The 19,159-nt window shown below is 36.8% G+C and overlaps 1 protein-coding gene across 1 annotated transcript; it reads left to right on the top strand.

Moving 5' to 3' along the window:
• The first annotated feature begins 6 nt into the window (after positions 1-6).
• CCT4 (chaperonin containing TCP1, subunit 4 (delta)) lies at positions 7-13,345 on the top strand. Its single transcript, XM_004691432.2, has 14 exons — positions 7-108; positions 3,154-3,206; positions 4,335-4,424; positions 5,257-5,365; positions 6,328-6,470; positions 6,610-6,731; positions 7,049-7,181; positions 8,093-8,232; positions 9,829-9,925; positions 10,012-10,122; positions 10,224-10,354; positions 10,485-10,719; positions 12,869-12,982; positions 13,125-13,345. Exons 2-14 carry the CDS (start codon positions 3,195-3,197, stop codon positions 13,137-13,139), a joined length of 1,452 nt encoding a protein of 483 aa, XP_004691489.1. The 5' UTR covers positions 7-108; positions 3,154-3,194; the 3' UTR covers positions 13,140-13,345.
• Positions 13,346-19,159: the final 5,814 nt, after the last annotated feature.

Genomic DNA, 19,159 nt, shown 5'->3' with positions numbered 1-19,159 from the left:
CCCGTAGCGGGGCGCCTGCAGGGGCAGCCGGCGGTCGCGGGAAAAGCGCCTATCAAGACCGGGATAAGCCGGCCCAGATCCGCTTCAGCAATATCTCCGCCGCCAAAGGTATTGCTTCCCTGGTCTGCTCTGCCGCCCTGTGGGTCGAGCTCTGCATGCTCACCTTGATCTTGAGTGAGCGTGTATCCTCTTTCCATTTGTCCGTCCGGAGCTCTATGGAGCCCTGTGGAGGTGTCTTTTCCTGCCTGCAATTCCCGATTCCGAGAACGGAGGCGTTTGGACTCGCCCATTCTGGGCCTAAGAGGCCCTAAATGTTCATTCTAGGTTGTGGGTCATTCCTCACACTCAGAAAGTGACCACGGCCCGCGTGCAACGGTGTCCAGAGCTCTGGCAGTTTAAAACTGTCGCTTATCTGCATACGAGGCCCACTGGTAGAACGTTATTTTCACAATACTTTTCACTTGTATTGTTGCCGTTAAAGTGTTACAGGGCACCCCAATGTGAATTGGGTTGCCTGTCTTTGGGTCTTCACCCGCGCGCTTACGATTCAGTCGTATTATGGACACACTCAAAAAGGTTAAATATCCCTGAAACCTGTACCTGTTACAAAAGTACCACTTAAGTCAGCTTCCCTCGGCTATTAGAGTAAACGTTCCAGGCCTACATTGGGGTGGGGTCCATGGTATTGGGGCGCGGGGAGACGACTTCACTCTCTCGTTTGAAAATAATTATGAAAATCTACACCGGGCGTTTATGGATGCTCTGCTTGTGCAGCCATTCACAAGGAAATAAAAACGTGATAGTTTGCTGTGTTCTGTACCACATTTTTGCCTTTTTGCCGGTGATGGAAATCAACTCCTGAATTTCATTGTTTCCTAAATTGTTGGCTTTGTCACCTTTCATCTCTCGTCGAGTTTCCTTAACTATAAAATTGTGGAGGAAATTTTTTTTTAAGCATAGTGAGAATCAAGAAAATCGAGTTGAAATAGAAGGAAAAGTGAGAACAAAGGTTTAGAGCCTGTGGTGTGTATTAAGTACAGTGAATATTTCATTAGGCTTAGCGAGTAAGATTCGAGATGTGAGTTTGACAGATAGGGCTGGACCAAACATAGAAGAATCTGGAAAGGGTTTGCAACTACAGATTGTTCTTCAGGAGACTAGCTGACTTGTAGGATTGTGAAGATTAAATAAGCAAGCATATAATGACCCATGCAGACAAAACCGATTGAGTGTGTGATGCAAAAAGATACATTGAAAGAAAGATGGTTGAAGAAGAAAAAATGGGTTCCAGTTTGACACTAATATACCTGGAAATACAGATGTAATTACCTCGGAAGCATTGTAAAAAACGTAACTGTTACATTAGAAACAAGCTGTTTAAATTTGGGGGCTACCTGGAGGGCTACGCAACTAGATGAGGTGGTTTCATTGAACAAGATATAGAAGGGAGTTTACTTAATAACCTTAGAAACAACTGTGCGTGGAGAATTGAAAAGGGAAATGTGTTTGTAGAAAGGAAAAACCACCTCAGCTGTGAACCTGACCATTAGTGGTGAGCCTTGATAGATCCAGAGGGGCACAGGTAGTTTTTCCAAGTCAAAGAAACTAATAAGGAAGTTGTCACGTGTGTCTTTAATTTGAGAAGCCAAATTAGTTTATTTTTTTGGTGTTACCAGGAAAGTGAACAATAGTACTATTGGTTGATATGTGAAAACCCACACATACTCACAAAAATTGTGGCATTTCTATTTCATGTTAAACATGAGTCATTTAATAGTCTCCTATGTACTTACTCTGTGGTACAGTATGTTAAACTTGAGACAGTTTTGTAGATAAAAGTAGCTTAGATCTTTTTAATTTTTGAATAGTATCTTTAGATTATTCTTAAAATATAAGAAAATAAGAATTTTGTTTATTTATACAGAACTGGGGTACAGGCCAGAGATGCAGGGTCGATGAGAGGATTCACCAGAGACAAGAGTGGGAAGCAGAACAGGCCCGCTGACCACAGGGGGCAGGTCAGGAGAGGTCTGCCTCCCCTGTGGTCACCTCATGTCACCTCGGGTGGGGGATCCAACTCATGCTGAGGTGGCTTTAGCTTCTTAGTGCTGTGCTTTAACCCACTACACCACCAAGGAGTCCCCAAAATAAGAACATCCTTAAAGTGAATCAGTCTGCTTATGGAATTGTGGCTATTTGAGCCAGCTAAAATCACTTAGAAAATACTGTGTGATACCCAGTAATACTGGCTGAATATTTAGGAACAGCAGCTTAAAGTTAGGTAATTAAGTAAAATACCATTTTTAGATCATACCAATTTTCTTTTAAACGCTTTAGGATTATATATTGTTGACTATACAATAAGTAATGCAAAACACTGTACTAGTTATGAAGTGTACAAATTAAATGTGCGTATCAGCTCTGTATGGGGGTGAGGTGGTATATGAGAAAGGAGACAATTTAATCATTTTCTGGTTTTGTCAAAGAAAGGGGAGTAAGTAGCTTTCATCAATTCCAACTTCTCTTAGAAAATAAGTGGATTTAAAAAATGGGAATGTTCCCATGGACAAGTTAATAGCAAGTAATTTTGGAATGTTACTCTCTTTATACAGTGATGTTTGATAATGTGCTAATTATGATTAAACTGCAACAATTTTAGTTTTGCTTTTATTTAAAGTTTTGACTCTCTTTGTGTGCTGCTTTCTGTTTGAAGGGGTTTTTACCTGTGTGCCAATTTCATAATCGTGAACAATCTTTGCCTTCAGAAATTGCATGCTATGGTTAGGGGAGACAGAATAAACAAACAAATGAATTATTATAGGCTGTCCTATTGTAACCTGTTGTTTTAAGACCTGGAAAAAGAACATAGTCCTCTATCAGCATTCATAACAAAGTTATACCATTATTATATTTAAAGAAAGATCAAGTAAATTCTCAAAATTTATTCTGCCATAGACAAAACACAAATACAGTATACCAACTTTAACAACAAAAGGTGAAATGTATGACTTAGGAATAAAATAATCATTAGATAGTGAATTTTCTTTATCTTTGGTATACATGAACTGTTGTATAGCATTTCCTAATAAGGACAAAATTATCTGAGAGAAAATTTTGCTCTTTAAAATATCTCTCTTTTTCCTCTGTTTATAGCTGTTGCTGATGCTATTAGAACAAGCCTTGGACCGAAAGGAATGGATAAAATGGTAAGAATCACTCATTACTTACTGAGTGCTACCACCCTCATTGTAAGATATCAGTGGAGGGTTAAAGTGTACTGTTTAAAAATTAAAAAGGGATCTTGCTTCACCATCCCGTACACTAAAAACTGGAATGGTTTGGAGCAGATAAGCAAAAATCTGATAGAAGGCTCTTTGACAGTTCACAGGAGGATAGATTACTTCTATGGTGAATAGCAGTCAACTGTTAATTCATGTGATGTTGGCATTAATGTTTTTAAACAACATGTGCATATACAAGAGTATCAATTGTATATTTAGATGGAGAATAGTAAGGTGTGCAGCTGTTCAGGCTTGAGTTAATCTTCCTTACTGATATAACTGTGTGACCTGACTTATCGCTCTGAATTTTCAGCTGCACTTGCTGCTTAACTGACTAGCAGCATAAAATAGTTTCTGATAACTTTTGAATACTAATTTCAGTGCTAGATTAACATGCAAAATTAGACAAATAATATGGAGGATTGTCTAGATGATACATACATCATTGTTCCCTATGGATATTTTGTAATCTGTCACTCTTGGTAATATTGCTATACTTGGTTGAAGATAAGTTATATCCTGACTATAAGGATTATGTTCCCCACATTCACAGTACTACCTTTTTGGGGATCCATGGTTTTGTTTCTTAATAAAAATCCAAATTGATAATGATTTTATATTTATTTTTATTAGAAGAACTGAGGTGTAAACCAGCAGTGTGGAAGGTGACAGGATTCACCTGAGACAGTAGGGAACAGAACAGGTGGAAATAAACTGCTAAGGGGAGCTGTGGGCAAAGCAGGAGAGGTCTGCAGTAACGTACGTGGGCTAGTTCCCTGCCCGGGAAGCAAACTCAGGCTGTGGAGGTGATAGTACTGATACTTAACCTGTAGGCCACCAGGAATGCTCTGATAGTGGAATATTCATGCCTGTTCTTAAGTCGTTATACAAATGTAAGAGGAAAGAATTTGAAATCAAGAAATATGCAAACACAAGTTAATTTTTTGGCTAAGAAGTGTTAAAATTAGTAGACCCTTTAGGATGTCACCTTAATTCTGGGTAAAGATAAAAAAAATTTTGAAATATAACTTAGTAAAATGCCAAATTTTGTAGATTCAAGATGGAAAAGGTGATGTGACTATTACAAATGATGGTGCTACCATTCTGAAACAAATGCAGGTGTTACATCCAGCAGCCAGAATGGTAAGTGTAATTTTAATGAGGCTTTTTTATTTTAAGTATTTTTTTATATTGGGAAATAGTATTTGATAATATGATAACTAATCATGGTGAAATTTTTTCTCTTTATGATAGGCAGGAGTATCTTTAGAATGTATTATGTGCCCAGCATTGTGCTCTTCATGATAAAACATGACAGGGATGTGACATACAGTTGAGAAAAGGAGAGAAAACATGAATTGGTATAAATGGTAAATTCAGTGAGTGTCAGCAGAGGAGAATGAGATACTAAAAATTTTTATTGTGTGCCAACTAATTATGTCTGCATTTTACACTGACACTATCAATCCAGTTAGGGATCATAATAAGGATTCGAGTGACAATGAGAAGTCACCATATCAACAAAAACAAATTCCTACCTATTAAAATTCCCTACCATTCAGTTTTGTAGAGATGAGTTTTAAAACAGATCATTACGCTCATTTAGGTTCAGTTGAATAAAACTTCCAAAAGACAACAAACTGGTACTCTGCTCTCATCTGGAAAATCTCATTTCATTGCTGCTAAGTCTGTGTGCTACATATAATATAGCTTTTGACCGAAATCTTTCATGTAAGAAAAATCCCAACCCACAGTCTGCAAAGGAATCTTAATCATCTTAGAGAGAAAGTGTATGGAATTTGGTATGCCTCTGATACATTGGTCGTCATTTCTAAGTGAAACCCAAGATGGACAACATAACAAAAGAATTATATTTAATTGCATGATGTTAATAATCAAACTATATTTATGACAATGATTTAAATATTACTAGGTTCTCAACATTTCTCATTGAGCATCTTGGCTTGTCTTTTAGCTCGTGGAGCTGTCTAAGGCTCAAGACATAGAAGCAGGAGATGGCACTACATCAGTGGTCATCATTGCTGGTTCTCTCTTAGATTCTTGTACCAAGCTTCTTCAGAAAGGTAGGTAATATATAGGACATGCTTTACTGAATAAACACAAAGTGAGATTTAACTTGGAATAACTCATCTTTTTTTTTTTTTAATCAGGGTTTTTATGGTTAAAATTTGATTGATTTGTCAGGGAATGAGGGAAATTTTGCTCATTTTTATTGGTTTTGTTTTTGACCAGGCTTTTTTTTTTTTTTTTTTTTTTTTTTTATGGAGAAAATCTGAGCTATAGGCCAGAGGTGTAAGGATGATGTGAGAGGATTCACCAGAGAGAGGGTGGGGAGCAGAACAGGCAGATGTACTGAAACACACTGCTGAGGGGAGCAGTGGGCTAACAGGAGAGGTCTATTGCTCCATGTGGGTTATCTCCCTGGCCAGGGATGGAATTTGTGCTGCAGTGGCTGCAGATAGCTTCATAGTGCTGTGTTTTAACCTTTTGCACCACCAGGGAGGGCCCCAGGATTCATTTTGAATTGAATAAGATTTTATTTTACAAAAGTAAAAGGTGGTGGGTTACTATTTTAGGCATTAGATGAGACTGTCGATTTGGGAAAGGGTATTATGGGTTCTTGATTTTGATATGTTAAATCATAGTGCTCATTTACTCATTACATAGTGCGTTGATGGCAAAGTCATCATGCATTTTTGCTTGGAAAACGAAAAGTATTTTTTGACTTTTCTGACAATACAGGTTTGTGGTGTTTTGAAAGAGTTAAGATTTTATTTTAGACTAAAACAGCACACAAGCAGGTAACAGATCTGTCCCAAAATAAATGGAAATAAATTATTGGCCATAATTACCAAAAAGATTATCCAAACCATTATAAATATATTTATGATTTTAAATTGCTCTTCACAATTTAAAATTTAAAATTTGGGAGTGCTTTGGGGTTTTAATAAGTAAAAAAAAATTTAATTTGTGGCAATGTAGTTTATATGTTATAGTTAAATAACTGGACTTTGTCATATGACAGGGATTCATCCAACCATCATTTCGGAGTCATTCCAGAAGGCTTTGGAAAAAGGTCTTGAAATCTTAACTGACATGTCTCGACCTGTGGAACTTAGTGACAGAGAGACTTTGTTAAATAGCGCAGCCACTTCATTGAACTCAAAGGTGAGACAAACATTAAAAATTAAGGTTTAATTTGGCTGTTTTTTGAGCTTTTTTTGTGTGTCTTTGTCATTAAAGAACTAAGGCTTTTTTGATTATGACTTTCATTTTGCTGATTCTCATCTGTTTTTTTTAAATCTAGGTTGTGTCTCAATATTCAAGTCTGCTTTCTCCAATGAGTGTAAATGCAGTGATGAAAGTGATTGACCCAGCCACAGCCACTAGTGTAGATCTTAGGGATATTAAAATAGTTAAGAAACTTGGGTAAGTATCTTTACTTACAACTTGATATTAATTTTGAGAGTAAATAAAAGCTCCTTCCCAAAATGAGTAAAAAATAGATGGATGTCACGAAACTTTTCTTTTAGGTATTGTTTTCTTGAGAACTTATTTTGTTGGGCCTTCAAGAACTTATTTTTCCTTACAGTGAGAGGACAATAATATGAAAGAGGTTTGAGAATGGGACACTATAGTAAATTTGAGTCTAGAACACATTTTATTGGACTGATGATCTTTTTTTACTGTTAAAACTATAGATTTCTATCCCTGCTTAGTTACCTACTTGTTTTCTTTTATCTTAGTGGAACCATTGATGACTGTGAGTTGGTGGAAGGACTGGTTCTCACTCAAAAGGTGGCAAATTCTGGCATCACCAGAGTTGAAAAGGCTAAGATTGGGCTTATTCAGTTTTGCTTATCTGCTCCCAAGACAGATGTAAGTAAAACCAAATGAAATTGGTTCTTTCTTTGTCTGCTTAACATTGTAGTAACTTGGTTCTTGTTTAATAAAAACAAAATGTTGATTCTAGTGATTAACAAGCATAGATCTCAAAAAAAGTAAAATTGAGACAGAAGTAGAAATTGTTGAATGTCAGACATGAAATCGGTAAGCTATACCTTCAGTTAGCTAAGCTAATGATTATAATTGACTATTTCCTTATCAGGTGAAGGTAGATAACAATTGGGATACATATTGAATAATGGAATTTTCAGTTTACTTCTAGCTTTTTGAGAACAGAAACCTTTGTCTATCCTTCAGTAGCAGAGCTTTTGCCCTAAATAGCACAGGTAGAAATTTATACTTGTTGAATATCTAAACTTTTAGGTAATTATTTTTCACTTAAGATAGTCCCATACCTCTTCTCTTGATCATGTCATTCCCTAAAGAAGCTGGTTGATCTTAGTACCTTACTCAGATTTGCTTTTGTTTAGCACTGTGTCATCAAACAATTTTTTCTGTTTAACCTTGGTTTCCCAAAAGTTTGACCCATGCAAAACATGAATGATGTCTAATGGGTCTTTTAATACAAATAAAATTACTTCTTGTTACCTTTTTTCACCCATAAGGTAAAGAGAATGCAACTGAAATTATTTTAGAAGAGAATTAACATAATTCGAAAATTGGGATTTTTTCCTTTTTTTTAATTTTACATTTTTAGGTAATCACAAATGTACTAATAAAAATATTTAAGTAAGACAAAATGTTTGTTTATCTTTCCAGACATTTTCTATGCTTGTCTAATTCTTGTTTGGGATGGGTGTTGTTTGAATTTGTACCATATTTACTATATTCATTTAAAACCTCTTATTTGCTTAAAAACTCATGCTATTTTTTTTCCTGGACAGATGGATAATCAAATAGTCGTTTCTGACTATGTCCAGATGGACCGAGTACTGCGAGAAGAAAGATCCTACATTCTAAATTTGGTGAAACAAATAAAAAAAGCAGGATGTAATGTTCTTCTTATACAGAAGTCTATTTTAAGGTGTAGTTCTTATTTGTTCCCTTTTAATTATAATTGACCCTCTCTAGCAATCTTTTTTTTTTTTTGTTTATTTACTCATATAAGAACTGCTGGGGTTCAGGCCAGAGGCATGGGGGTGAGAGGATTCACCAGAGAAAGAGTGGGGAGCAGAAATGGGCGGATTGACTAAGATCATTGCCTGACAGGAGTATCAGATGAGACAAGAGAAGTCTGGGACATGTGGGTCACCTCCCTGGCCCCCAGGGATTGAACTTAGGCTGCAGTGGCTTCGTGGTGCTACTCCTTGCACCACCAGGGAGGCCATTTGTAGCAATCTTTAAGAAACATTTAAGGTGTTTAAATTATTAGAAATCTAGAGTGGATCTGCATGTTGGCACCATTGTATTCTGATAACTCCTCTAAAGTAAATTCTCTTCCCATTATGATCATGTAAATGTGGATATATATATATATATATAATCTAGACCAAGACTCTAAATATCAACTAAATGAAATGCCTTGTTTTTTTTAAAAAATTAGGTTTCAAACTGTTAGCTAATTAAAAAGAGGTGTTTACTTAAAAGTCCATGCGATTTTTTTACCTTGAAATTTAGACATTTCTAATATAATATTGTGGATAGTCATAAATTGAATCCTTCATAATTGGAATTTATCACTATGTTTTTTTTTTTGTTTTTGTTTTTTTTTTAAAGATTTATTTATTCATACAGAACTGGGGTACAGGCCAGAGGCTCAGGGGTGGCGAGAGGCTTCACCAGAGACAGAGTGGGGAGCAGAAACAGGCAGATCTACGAAGTACACTGCTGAGGGGAGCAGCGGGCGGGTCAGGAGAGGTCTGCCACGCCATGTGGTCACCTCCGGGGCAGGCGGGAGTTGAACTCATGAGGAAGTGGCTTTAGCTTCTCAGTGCTGTGCATTTACCCGCTGCGCCACCAGGGAGGGCCATTATCACTATGTTTTTTAATAGTTTTCTTAAACACATTCTTATGCACTCTTGAATTCATTATGGTAGAAAGTACTGTAGGTGTTCATTTCATATAGAATTGAGATCATCTGATTTTAATTCCAAACCATGTAATGTAGCTAGTATCACTGAGTAAATTGCTCTCAAAAGTGAAATTTGTTTATCTATAGAACATATTTCAGTAATAATCATTTTACAATTTTTAATAAAAATATGATTGTAAACAAAATATGTAAAACAAAGTGTTCAAATTAAGACAAAATGTCCTCTATTCCAGATAATTTATGGGAATATATACATTTATGGTGTCTTGAATTACTTATACTTAAATTCTGAACTTAATGAGGTATCAATTAAGTTTTAATTTTCAGAGCTATTAACAAAATAATGTCACATTACCTTTTTACTGTGCTTTACAAATAGTTTTATTAGGAGTACATTAACGTTTGACATCAGAGACCTTATTTTAAATATTGAGCTCAAAAATTTGTTTAATATGTAAAGTATCTCCTTTATTGAGTCATTAGCTACTTAAACAGTAGTAAAATAATGAAAACCCAAAATGTGGTTAAGCAACAAAATGGTTTGTTGTCTAGCCCAGCATTGACATAATCATTGATTTTGTATTTTAGAGATGCTCTCAGTGATCTTGCATTACATTTCCTGAACAAAATGAAGATTATGGTGGTTAAAGATATTGAAAGAGAAGACATTGAATTCATTTGCAAGGTAAAATATACTTAACATCTTTATGTTTGAAAATGTCCCATTTATCAAATGTTGTCTTAACTTGTGAATATGTCCATTTTTCCCAGACTATTGGAACCAAGCCAGTTGCTCACATTGACCAGTTCACTGCTGACATGCTGGGATCAGCTGAGTTGGCAGAGGAGATCAGTTTAAATGGTTCTGGTAAACTGCTGAAGGTAGGAATAATATGCTCTATTACTTGCCTGGGGTTTTTGATGTTTGGTTTTTTAAACCAGTGTTTCAAATAGCTAATTTGGAATCTGTTTTATTACTAAAGATTACAGGCTGTACAAGCCCAGGAAAAACAGTTACAATTGTTGTTCGTGGTTCTAACAAATTGGTGATTGAAGAAGCTGAGCGCTCCATTCATGATGCTCTCTGTGTTATTCGCTGTTTAGTGAAGAAGAGGTAATAGAAATTACTAAGTAATATTTTGGGTGTTAAATTTACTATTGTTTGCTGTTTTAAAGCTATAAGTAATAAATAAAATTGACCTTCTGCTAGATAAATAAGCTAAAAATCTATTTGTGAATTTCAGAGCTCTTATTGCAGGAGGTGGTGCTCCAGAAATAGAATTGGCCCTACGGTTAACTGAATATTCACGAACATTGAGTGGTATGGAATCCTACTGTGTTCGTGCTTTCGCAGATGCAATGGAAGTCATTCCATCTACTCTAGCTGAAAATGCTGGCCTGAATCCCATTTCTACAGTAACAGAACTTAGAAACCGACATGCACAAGGAGAAAAAACTACAGGCATTAATGTCCGAAAGGTGCCAATTTAATCTTTATTTATCACACAAATGTTACTAAAAATGCTTGAAGCTTCATAGCCATTTACTGAATGAAAGCTTTGTAATTTAGATTAATCTTGGGTTTATTAGACCTGTGTGTAGTTTGCTTAAATAAATGAGAATGGAGGTGATGTCCTTTTTTTTTTTTTTTAAGTTTGTTTATTTTGGTCCCTCCCCGGTGGTGCAGCTTAAAGCTCAGCACTGCAAGCTAGCCGAAGCCACTTAAGTGCAAGTTCAATCCCTGGCCCCAGAGGTGATCCACATGGTGCAGCAGACCTCTCCTGAGCCTCTGATCTATAACCTAGTTCTGTATGCATAAATAACTTAATTTTAAAAGTTTTTTGCATACAAAAACTGGGGTGTAGACCAGAGCTATGAGGGTGAGAGGATCCGTAAGAGCAGACAAATATACTGAAGTACACTGTTGAGGGGAACAGTGGCCAGACAGGAGAGATCAGCTGTGCCATGTGGGCTAACTCTCGGGCAGGGGATCTGATGCATGTGACAGTAGCTGATGATAGCTTGATAATGGTGTGTCTTTAACCCTGCACCACCAAAAAGGCCTGGAGATGATGTCTTAAGTGAGGGCTTTTTGTTATTGTTCTTTAAAGAGTCACTGTTTCTTTAGCTAGTTAGTTCTGAATGCAGTTTCATCACCCTGTTGTGAAAACAGGGACAATTAATACTGCCTCTTAGTCCTATTGTAAAGGTTAAATGTATTACTGATTAGAAAACTCTTAACACAGATGCCTGGCATATTGATAGTATTATGTGTATTTGACCATTGTTGTTATTCTTGGGCATCAACCTAGTATAGTTGTAGAGTGTGAGCATACAGAAAGTATATATTGTTCTCTTTTGTTGGAAATACAAGTTAATGTAATGGGGGAAAATTGACAATCCCAGATAGTATTTTTTGAATGGTATAACTGTAGAAAAGAGTACTACGTGGCTAGGAAAAGCTTTATTTAGAGGGAATTTTAGATAGGGAAGCAGTGGTTCACAGGTGAAGGGGGGGCTAAAAGTTGCTCATTCTAGCTAACGCTGCACTTTAACCCACTGCGCCACCAGGGAGGGCCCTGCTCGTTTTATCTAAACCAGAAATTATATGTTAGAGATACAGAGGGCCCTGTCTGGTGGTGTAACAGGTTAAAGCACGGCACTGCTAAGCTAGCCACAGCAGCTTGAATGCAAGTTCAGTACCCAGCTAGGGAGGTCTGCTTTGTCTGTAATTTAGATTAATCTCAGATTTATTAGACCTGCATGCAGTTTGTTACATAAAAGAGAATGAAGATGATGTCTTTTTTTTTTTTTTTAAGATTGATATATTTATGCGTATCAGAACTGGGTTATAGGCCGAGGTATGGGCACGCAGGCGTGGGTAAGAGGATCCATCAAAGACAGTGGGTTACAGAGCAGACCTCTCTGACCACTACTTCCCTCAGCAGTATGCTTCATTGATCTGCCTGTTCTGTTCCCTACTCTGTGTGGTGAATCCTCTTGTTGCCCCTGCACCTCAAGCCTGTACCCTAGGCCTGTATGCATAAATAAATCAATCTTTAGCAATATAGAGAACTTTGAGGTTGGAAAGATGAGATAGAAGTAGACTGAGAAGGTCTTTGAGTATTGAAACAGATGCGAGGTTTTTTTATATACAATAGTTGGGAACCACTAAAAGTTTTTTGACCAAAGGGACTAAGGTGATAAAACAAGTATTTTAAAGAGGAAAAACTGGAGACAGCGTTGCATGATGTTGCCCAGCAATGATCCTGAGAGTAATACAAAAGCAGAGCAGACAGACATGGCCAAATTCAGAATTGGGATTCAGAAGTGATTTGAACCTTAAAGGTCTCAAAATTTCTAATTTCTGTGATTATGTCTACCTAGCTGTCAAGATTATTTTTAAATAAAAGCTAGAAGGATCTGGGTTGGGTTGTGGAAATGCGTCATTTTTCCCTAATTTAGTTTTTCTGAATTTTAGTTAAAATGCAGGCTAATGTAGAGAAAACCTTAAAGGGTATCTTACTCCTGGCTAGCCAAAGAAAACTGAAAAAGCCGTAAGGCTTACTGGTAATCATGTAGTTGATGATGTTTATAACACTGAAAGCAAGTTGTGCTGATTTTTCAGGGTGGTATTTCCAACATCTTGGAGGAACTAGTTGTCCAGCCTTTGTTGGTTTCAGTCAGTGCATTGACTCTAGCAACTGAAACTGTCCGGAGCATTCTGAAAATTGATGATGTGGTAAGTCTAGATTTCATACTTATACATTGCTTTCTCACCTTTAAAAATATAGGGAATTTGGGTCATTGCCTTATATATCTTTCATTCTTAAAAATGCTGTCACTACAGGTTTTGAATCTTAACGTTTTTTTTCCCTTGTCAGGTAAACACTCGGTAATGTGGATTACATTGGCTGACAAGCCACTGATAGTGCAGCTGGAGTAGAAGATCACCTTGGTATTCCTGGTTGTCTGGAAGATTGTTTCCTCCATGAATTCCTGTGCCTCGTCTTCCAGTTGGCATTTGTTTGAAATTGTATTGACACAATTTAAAGATAATATTAAATATTTGGTTTCGAAAGGCAGAATTTTTGTTTGTTTTTTTGCATAGAACTTGGGTGTAGGCCAGTGGTTAAGGGGTATTCAGTGGATTCACCAGAAAAAGAGTGTGGAGCAGAACAGGCAGATTTACTAAGGGGAGCAGTTAGCAAGACAGAGATCTGCATCATACGTGAGTTCCTTGGCCAGCAATCGAATTCAGGGCCATAGTGGTGATAATGCTGAGATTAAATCCCTGTCATTAGGGAGGCCCCCAGAATTTTTTTCCTAAATATTTATTTTAAGGTCCGCCTTGGTGTCTTAACATGTTAAAGTGCAACATTATGAAGCTGTGCAACACTGCAGCACGAGATTGATCACCAACCAAGGGTGTGACCCACAAGGCACTGCAGATCTCTCCTATCTCACCTGCTCCCCTCAGCAGTGTGTTTCAGTCAATCTCCTTGCTCTGCTCTCCTCATTCTGTCTCTGGTGAATTCTTAAACCCAACCCACCCGCTTTACCTCTGGCCTGTACCCCTATTCTTGTATGCATAAATAAAAATTTCTTTTAAAGATTTATTTATGCATACAAAAACTGGGGTTTAGCCCAATGTTGTGGGGTGGTAAGAGGATTAACCAGTGACTGAGAAGCAGAACAGGCAGATCTACTGAAATACATTGTAGAGGGGAGCAGTGGTCAGATAGGAGTGGTCTGCTACACCATGTGGGTGACCTCCCTGGCTGTCCTGCAGTTAAACTGTTGCATTGGCTGCAGATAGCTTCCTCGTGCTGTGCTTTTAACCCCTTTTGCCACCACGAGGGAGGCTCCATCTGAGTCAGTCTTAAATTGGTTACACAAAGAAGCAGGATACCCAAAATGAAAAAAACAATCAAATAATGGAATTATCAGAGACCTAAAAAGAGTTTTCATAAATCTGTGTATGTGCAAGGACATAAAACATGAATGTGACCTAGGGAAATAAGATACAGAAAGTACTTAATTTAAAAAATATGGCATTTAAAACTGAAAAGTAGGATTAATAGCAAATTAGACTACCAAGTAAGGATAGAAAGACATGACCTTAGAAAATATCCAAAATAAAGCACTGAAATAAATTCAGTCAATTTTATAAATGCTTTTGTTGTACAGCAACCTTGTAAAAGTATTACTTCAATAATTTGAGGAATTCCTACATAGGGAATTTAATCATCTGTAAATATTGAGAGTACTCCACCCTTAATATCTTTTCAATCATTAAACATTTCATTTCCTTTCCTTTCCTTGCTAAGTAGGACCTAGAGTACAATGCAGAACGAAAACGGTAACAGGATAGTGGCCAGTTTCTAAGGTAACACCTAAAAATACCTGCCTTCTGATATTCATACTTTTTTACCCCCTCCCACATTGCACCAGGGTTTGGTGATAAAATAATAGCACAGAGCAGAATTGACAGTGTCACTTCAGAGATTAAGTTACAATAACACTGTGGCTTCTGTTTGTCTGATCTTTGATTTTCTCTTTCTAAATCAATTGCTCTGGGAGGAACAAGCTGTGGCTTAAAAAGGAGTCGTCTCCAGCCAATAGATAGTCTGTTCCAACAAATGTAACTTCAACAGTTTTACTCGACCTTTTGAACTTGAACTGAACTTGAATCAGCTAAGTTCTTCCAAATACCTGATCTTTGGAAACATGATAATGTTTATTATTTTAGGGTAGCATGTTATACAACAGATAATTACTGCAGTGAGCATCTTTTTTTGTCCATCTTTTTTTTTCCTGAGGTAGATGCTATTTATTTTTTCTCATATTACAAGTGAAGAATTTGGGGCCTGGAAATGAATAATAACTTCCTTAATAACATAGAAAACAATAGCAAAAGACATTAAATTCTGACAATGAAGTTTTGACTCAAACACAATTCTATAATTTTTCTTATGTTCTATTCTCAATAATGTCAACCCATACTTAAATGCTGCAGTACACACATAGTAATTTTTATCTAATTGGTAATTAACCAGCTTTCCTAAATTTCAAATCTAATGTCATTAACAATATACAAGCACGGAGAGTTACTCAATTATAAAGCCATCATTCTGAATGCAATACAAAATTTAGTATCAGTATTCATAACTCAAAACACAACTATGTACTTTATGAAATAGTAATAATTTAATTGAAACAAGCCATTAAGAGAAATAAAGCTAATTAAGAGGCATTGCTTCAGCTCAAATCAGTTCTCTTGTTTAAAGTTTAAAATAGTGAGCAATTAAAACCATGTCTTTAAAATAATTCAAAACTAAGAAATTAAAGAAATGTGATGTTTCTTTCCTTTTATCCTGTGGGAAAAAGCACCTATTCACTTCTCATTGTTCTCATCCACTTTTGATTATCCATAGTAGAGCTTATCAAACTCCAGAGATTGGAAGTTACACCAACATGCTACTCAAATTGAAGTTTTTTACATTTAGAAAACTATGCCTCACACTTTGAAGTTTGCATAGATGTTTAAATCAGCTATTAGTTTAACTGAAAAGTCAATAAAATGTATTTGAAAGCATTTTAACAATTGTTATAAAACAATATTTTCTTAATGTACCATAAACTTTTTGGTGCAGATAGGAATATTTGAGTTTTTCCCTATCTCTAGAATTGTCAGTATTCCTCTTCAAAGTTAGAACCTGAACTCAGTTTTCCTTTAGGAATAATTATATACAGTACTTCACCTCTATAACTGCATCATATATGCTTGATAAATCTCTATTTGGGAAGTTCAGTAGTGACTGCATTTATCTTTAAAACAACCTTTCCTTGCGCCCTCCCTGGTGGCACAGTGGGTTAAAGCACAGCACTAAGTAGCCACTTCAGCATGAGTTTGATCTCTGCCTGGGAGGTGATCCACGTGGTGCAGCAGACCTCACCTGGCCTCACCCCCAACCCCCACCCAGCTGCTCCTCTCAGCAGTGTACTTTGTCAGCCTGTTCTGCTCCCCACTCTGTCTCTGGTGAATCTTCTCACCACCCCTACACCTCTAGCCTGTACCCCAGTTCTGTATGCATAAATCTTTTTAAAAAAACCTTTCCTCATTTTTTCAGGTTTGGAACAATACCACATTAGTTATGGAAAATAACTCCCTTAAGGATACATAAATTTAAATTTATAATTTTTCTCAACTTAAGAAAAAACAGTTCCTTGGTTCCTTCCATCAGGACTCCATGTCAATCTCAACCACTTCATTCTTGCCCTGCAGCATTGGTTTTGTCAGGTTATCTTCATTTATGTCTTCGATGTCTACCAGATCAAGAGGTGGTAAAGGGTTCCTCCAGTACTGGAAGGTACTCTTCTGCCAAAATTCTTCATTGAGCTGGCTCTCAGAGAGCCCTCAGTCTCCCCACAGGGGTTCCTCTTTTGCCAATCTTTTATGATTTGTTAACTTTTTATTTTTAAGATTTTATTTATTTTTGCATAGAACTGGGCTGCAGGGAGATGAAAGGACTCAACAGAAGATAAAGTAGGGGGCTGCTGAGGGGAGCAGCAGGTGAGACAGGACACCATGTGGGTTTAAGGCCAGATCAGTGAAAGCCCTAAGAATTGACCCCTGGGCACCAGGAAGGCTCACTTTTTTTTCTTTAACTTCAGATTTATTTCTAGTTTGATGAGTTTGTTTTAAGTATAGTTCAGTCCCTCCCTGTTGGCGCAAAGGGTTAAAGCCAGCCCTATTCGGTGATTTGCAGCCACTGCAGCCTGAGTTTGATCCCTGGTCAGGGAGGTGACCCACATGGTGCAGCAGACCTCTCCTGTCTCACCTGCTGCTCCCCTCAGCAGTGTATTTCAGTAAATCTGCCTGTTCTACTCCCAACTCTCTTTACTCCTTCCCTGCACCTCCCTGTTCTCCAGTTCTTGTATGCATAAATAAATCTCTAAATAAAAAAATTAAGTCATCAAAGTTGTCCTCAGCTTCAGTTTTCTCCTCTTTAGCTCTGCCTCCAGGGCTGGTGTGGCTATGGAAACAGTAATGGCTACAGGATTTACAAGAGTTGTAGCAGCTATAGTCACAGTCTATTCCATCTTCTGCTTTTAGTACTTGAATTTTTTTTTTACATGTTATGTTACAATGTATTTTGGAGTAACTTTTATTCAGGCAACTGGCTTATATTATGTGATTTTGGTGACTAGGTTTATATCTCTTCAGATGTATGTTACCACAATTACGCCCCACCACCAAAGAACCAATAATTACCATTTGGTCCTTTTTCCCCTTTATTTGTTGATTATCGTTTTGGGTTTTTTTTGTTTTTTTTTTTTAAGATTTATTTATTCATACAGAACTGGGGTACAGGCCAGAAATGCTGAGGGTGAGAGGATTCACCAGGGACAGAGTGGGGAGCAGAACAGGCAGATCTACTGAAATACATTGTAGAGGGGAGCAGTGGTCAGATAGGAGTGGTCTGCTACACCATGTGGGTGACCTCCCTGGCTGTCCTGCAGTTAAACTGTTGCATTGGCTGCAGATAGCTTCCTCGTGCTGTGCTTTTAACCCCTTTTGCCACCACGAGGGAGGCTCCATCTGAGTCAGTCTTAAATTGGTTACACAAAGAAGCAGGATACCCAAAATGAAAAAAACAATCAAATAATGGAATTATCAGAGACCTAAAAAGAGTTTTCATAAATCTGTGTATGTGCAAGGACATAAAACATGAATGTGACCTAGGGAAATAAGATACAGAAAGTACTTAATTTAAAAAATATGGCATTTAAAACTGAAAAGTAGGATTAATAGCAAATTAGACTACCAAGTAAGGATAGAAAGACATGACCTTAGAAAATATCCAAAATAAAGCACTGAAATAAATTCAGTCAATTTTATAAATGCTTTTGTTGTACAGCAACCTTGTAAAAGTATTACTTCAATAATTTGAGGAATTCCTACATAGGGAATTTAATCATCTGTAAATATTGAGAGTACTCCACCCTTAATATCTTTTCAATCATTAAACATTTCATTTCCTTTCCTTTCCTTGCTAAGTAGGACCTAGAGTACAATGCAGAACGAAAACGGTAACAGGATAGTGGCCAGTTTCTAAGGTAACACCTAAAAATACCTGCCTTCTGATATTCATACTTTTTTACCCCCTCCCACATTGCACCAGGGTTTGGTGATAAAATAATAGCACAGAGCAGAATTGACAGTGTCACTTCAGAGATTAAGTTACAATAACACTGTGGCTTCTGTTTGTCTGATCTTTGATTTTCTCTTTCTAAATCAATTGCTCTGGGAGGAACAAGCTGTGGCTTAAAAAGGAGTCGTCTCCAGCCAATAGATAGTCTGTTCCAACAAATGTAACTTCAACAGTTTTACTCGACCTTTTGAACTTGAACTGAACTTGAATCAGCTAAGTTCTTCCAAATACCTGATCTTTGGAAACATGATAATGTTTATTATTTTAGGGTAGCATGTTATACAACAGATAATTACTGCAGTGAGCATCTTTTTTTGTCCATCTTTTTTTTTCCTGAGGTAGATGCTATTTATTTTTTCTCATATTACAAGTGAAGAATTTGGGGCCTGGAAATGAATAATAACTTCCTTAATAACATAGAAAACAATAGCAAAAGACATTAAATTCTGACAATGAAGTTTTGACTCAAACACAATTCTATAATTTTTCTTATGTTCTATTCTCAATAATGTCAACCCATACTTAAATGCTGCAGTACACACATAGTAATTTTTATCTAATTGGTAATTAACCAGCTTTCCTAAATTTCAAATCTAATGTCATTAACAATATACAAGCACGGAGAGTTACTCAATTATAAAGCCATCATTCTGAATGCAATACAAAATTTAGTATCAGTATTCATAACTCAAAACACAACT

This window comes from Condylura cristata, unplaced genomic scaffold, assembly GCF_000260355.1.
Source record: "Condylura cristata isolate star-nosed mole 26May11 unplaced genomic scaffold, ConCri1.0 scaffold00031, whole genome shotgun sequence".
Lineage (NCBI taxonomy): Eukaryota > Metazoa > Chordata > Mammalia > Eulipotyphla > Talpidae > Condylura > Condylura cristata.
The sequence above is the reverse complement of the archived record's forward strand: the minus strand, read 5'-3'. Positions and strand labels throughout refer to the sequence as shown.

What these genes read in the sequence shown, in the direction of transcription:
- CCT4 (XM_004691432.2), top strand. An exon ending in TACCAAGCTTCTTCAGAAAG is followed by an intron (nt 5,366 to 6,327) that starts GTAGGTAATATA and finishes GTCATATGACAG; the next exon opens with GGATTCATCCAACCATCATT. An exon ending in GTTCTGGTAAACTGCTGAAG is followed by an intron (nt 10,123 to 10,223) that starts GTAGGAATAATA and finishes TTATTACTAAAG; the next exon opens with ATTACAGGCTGTACAAGCCC.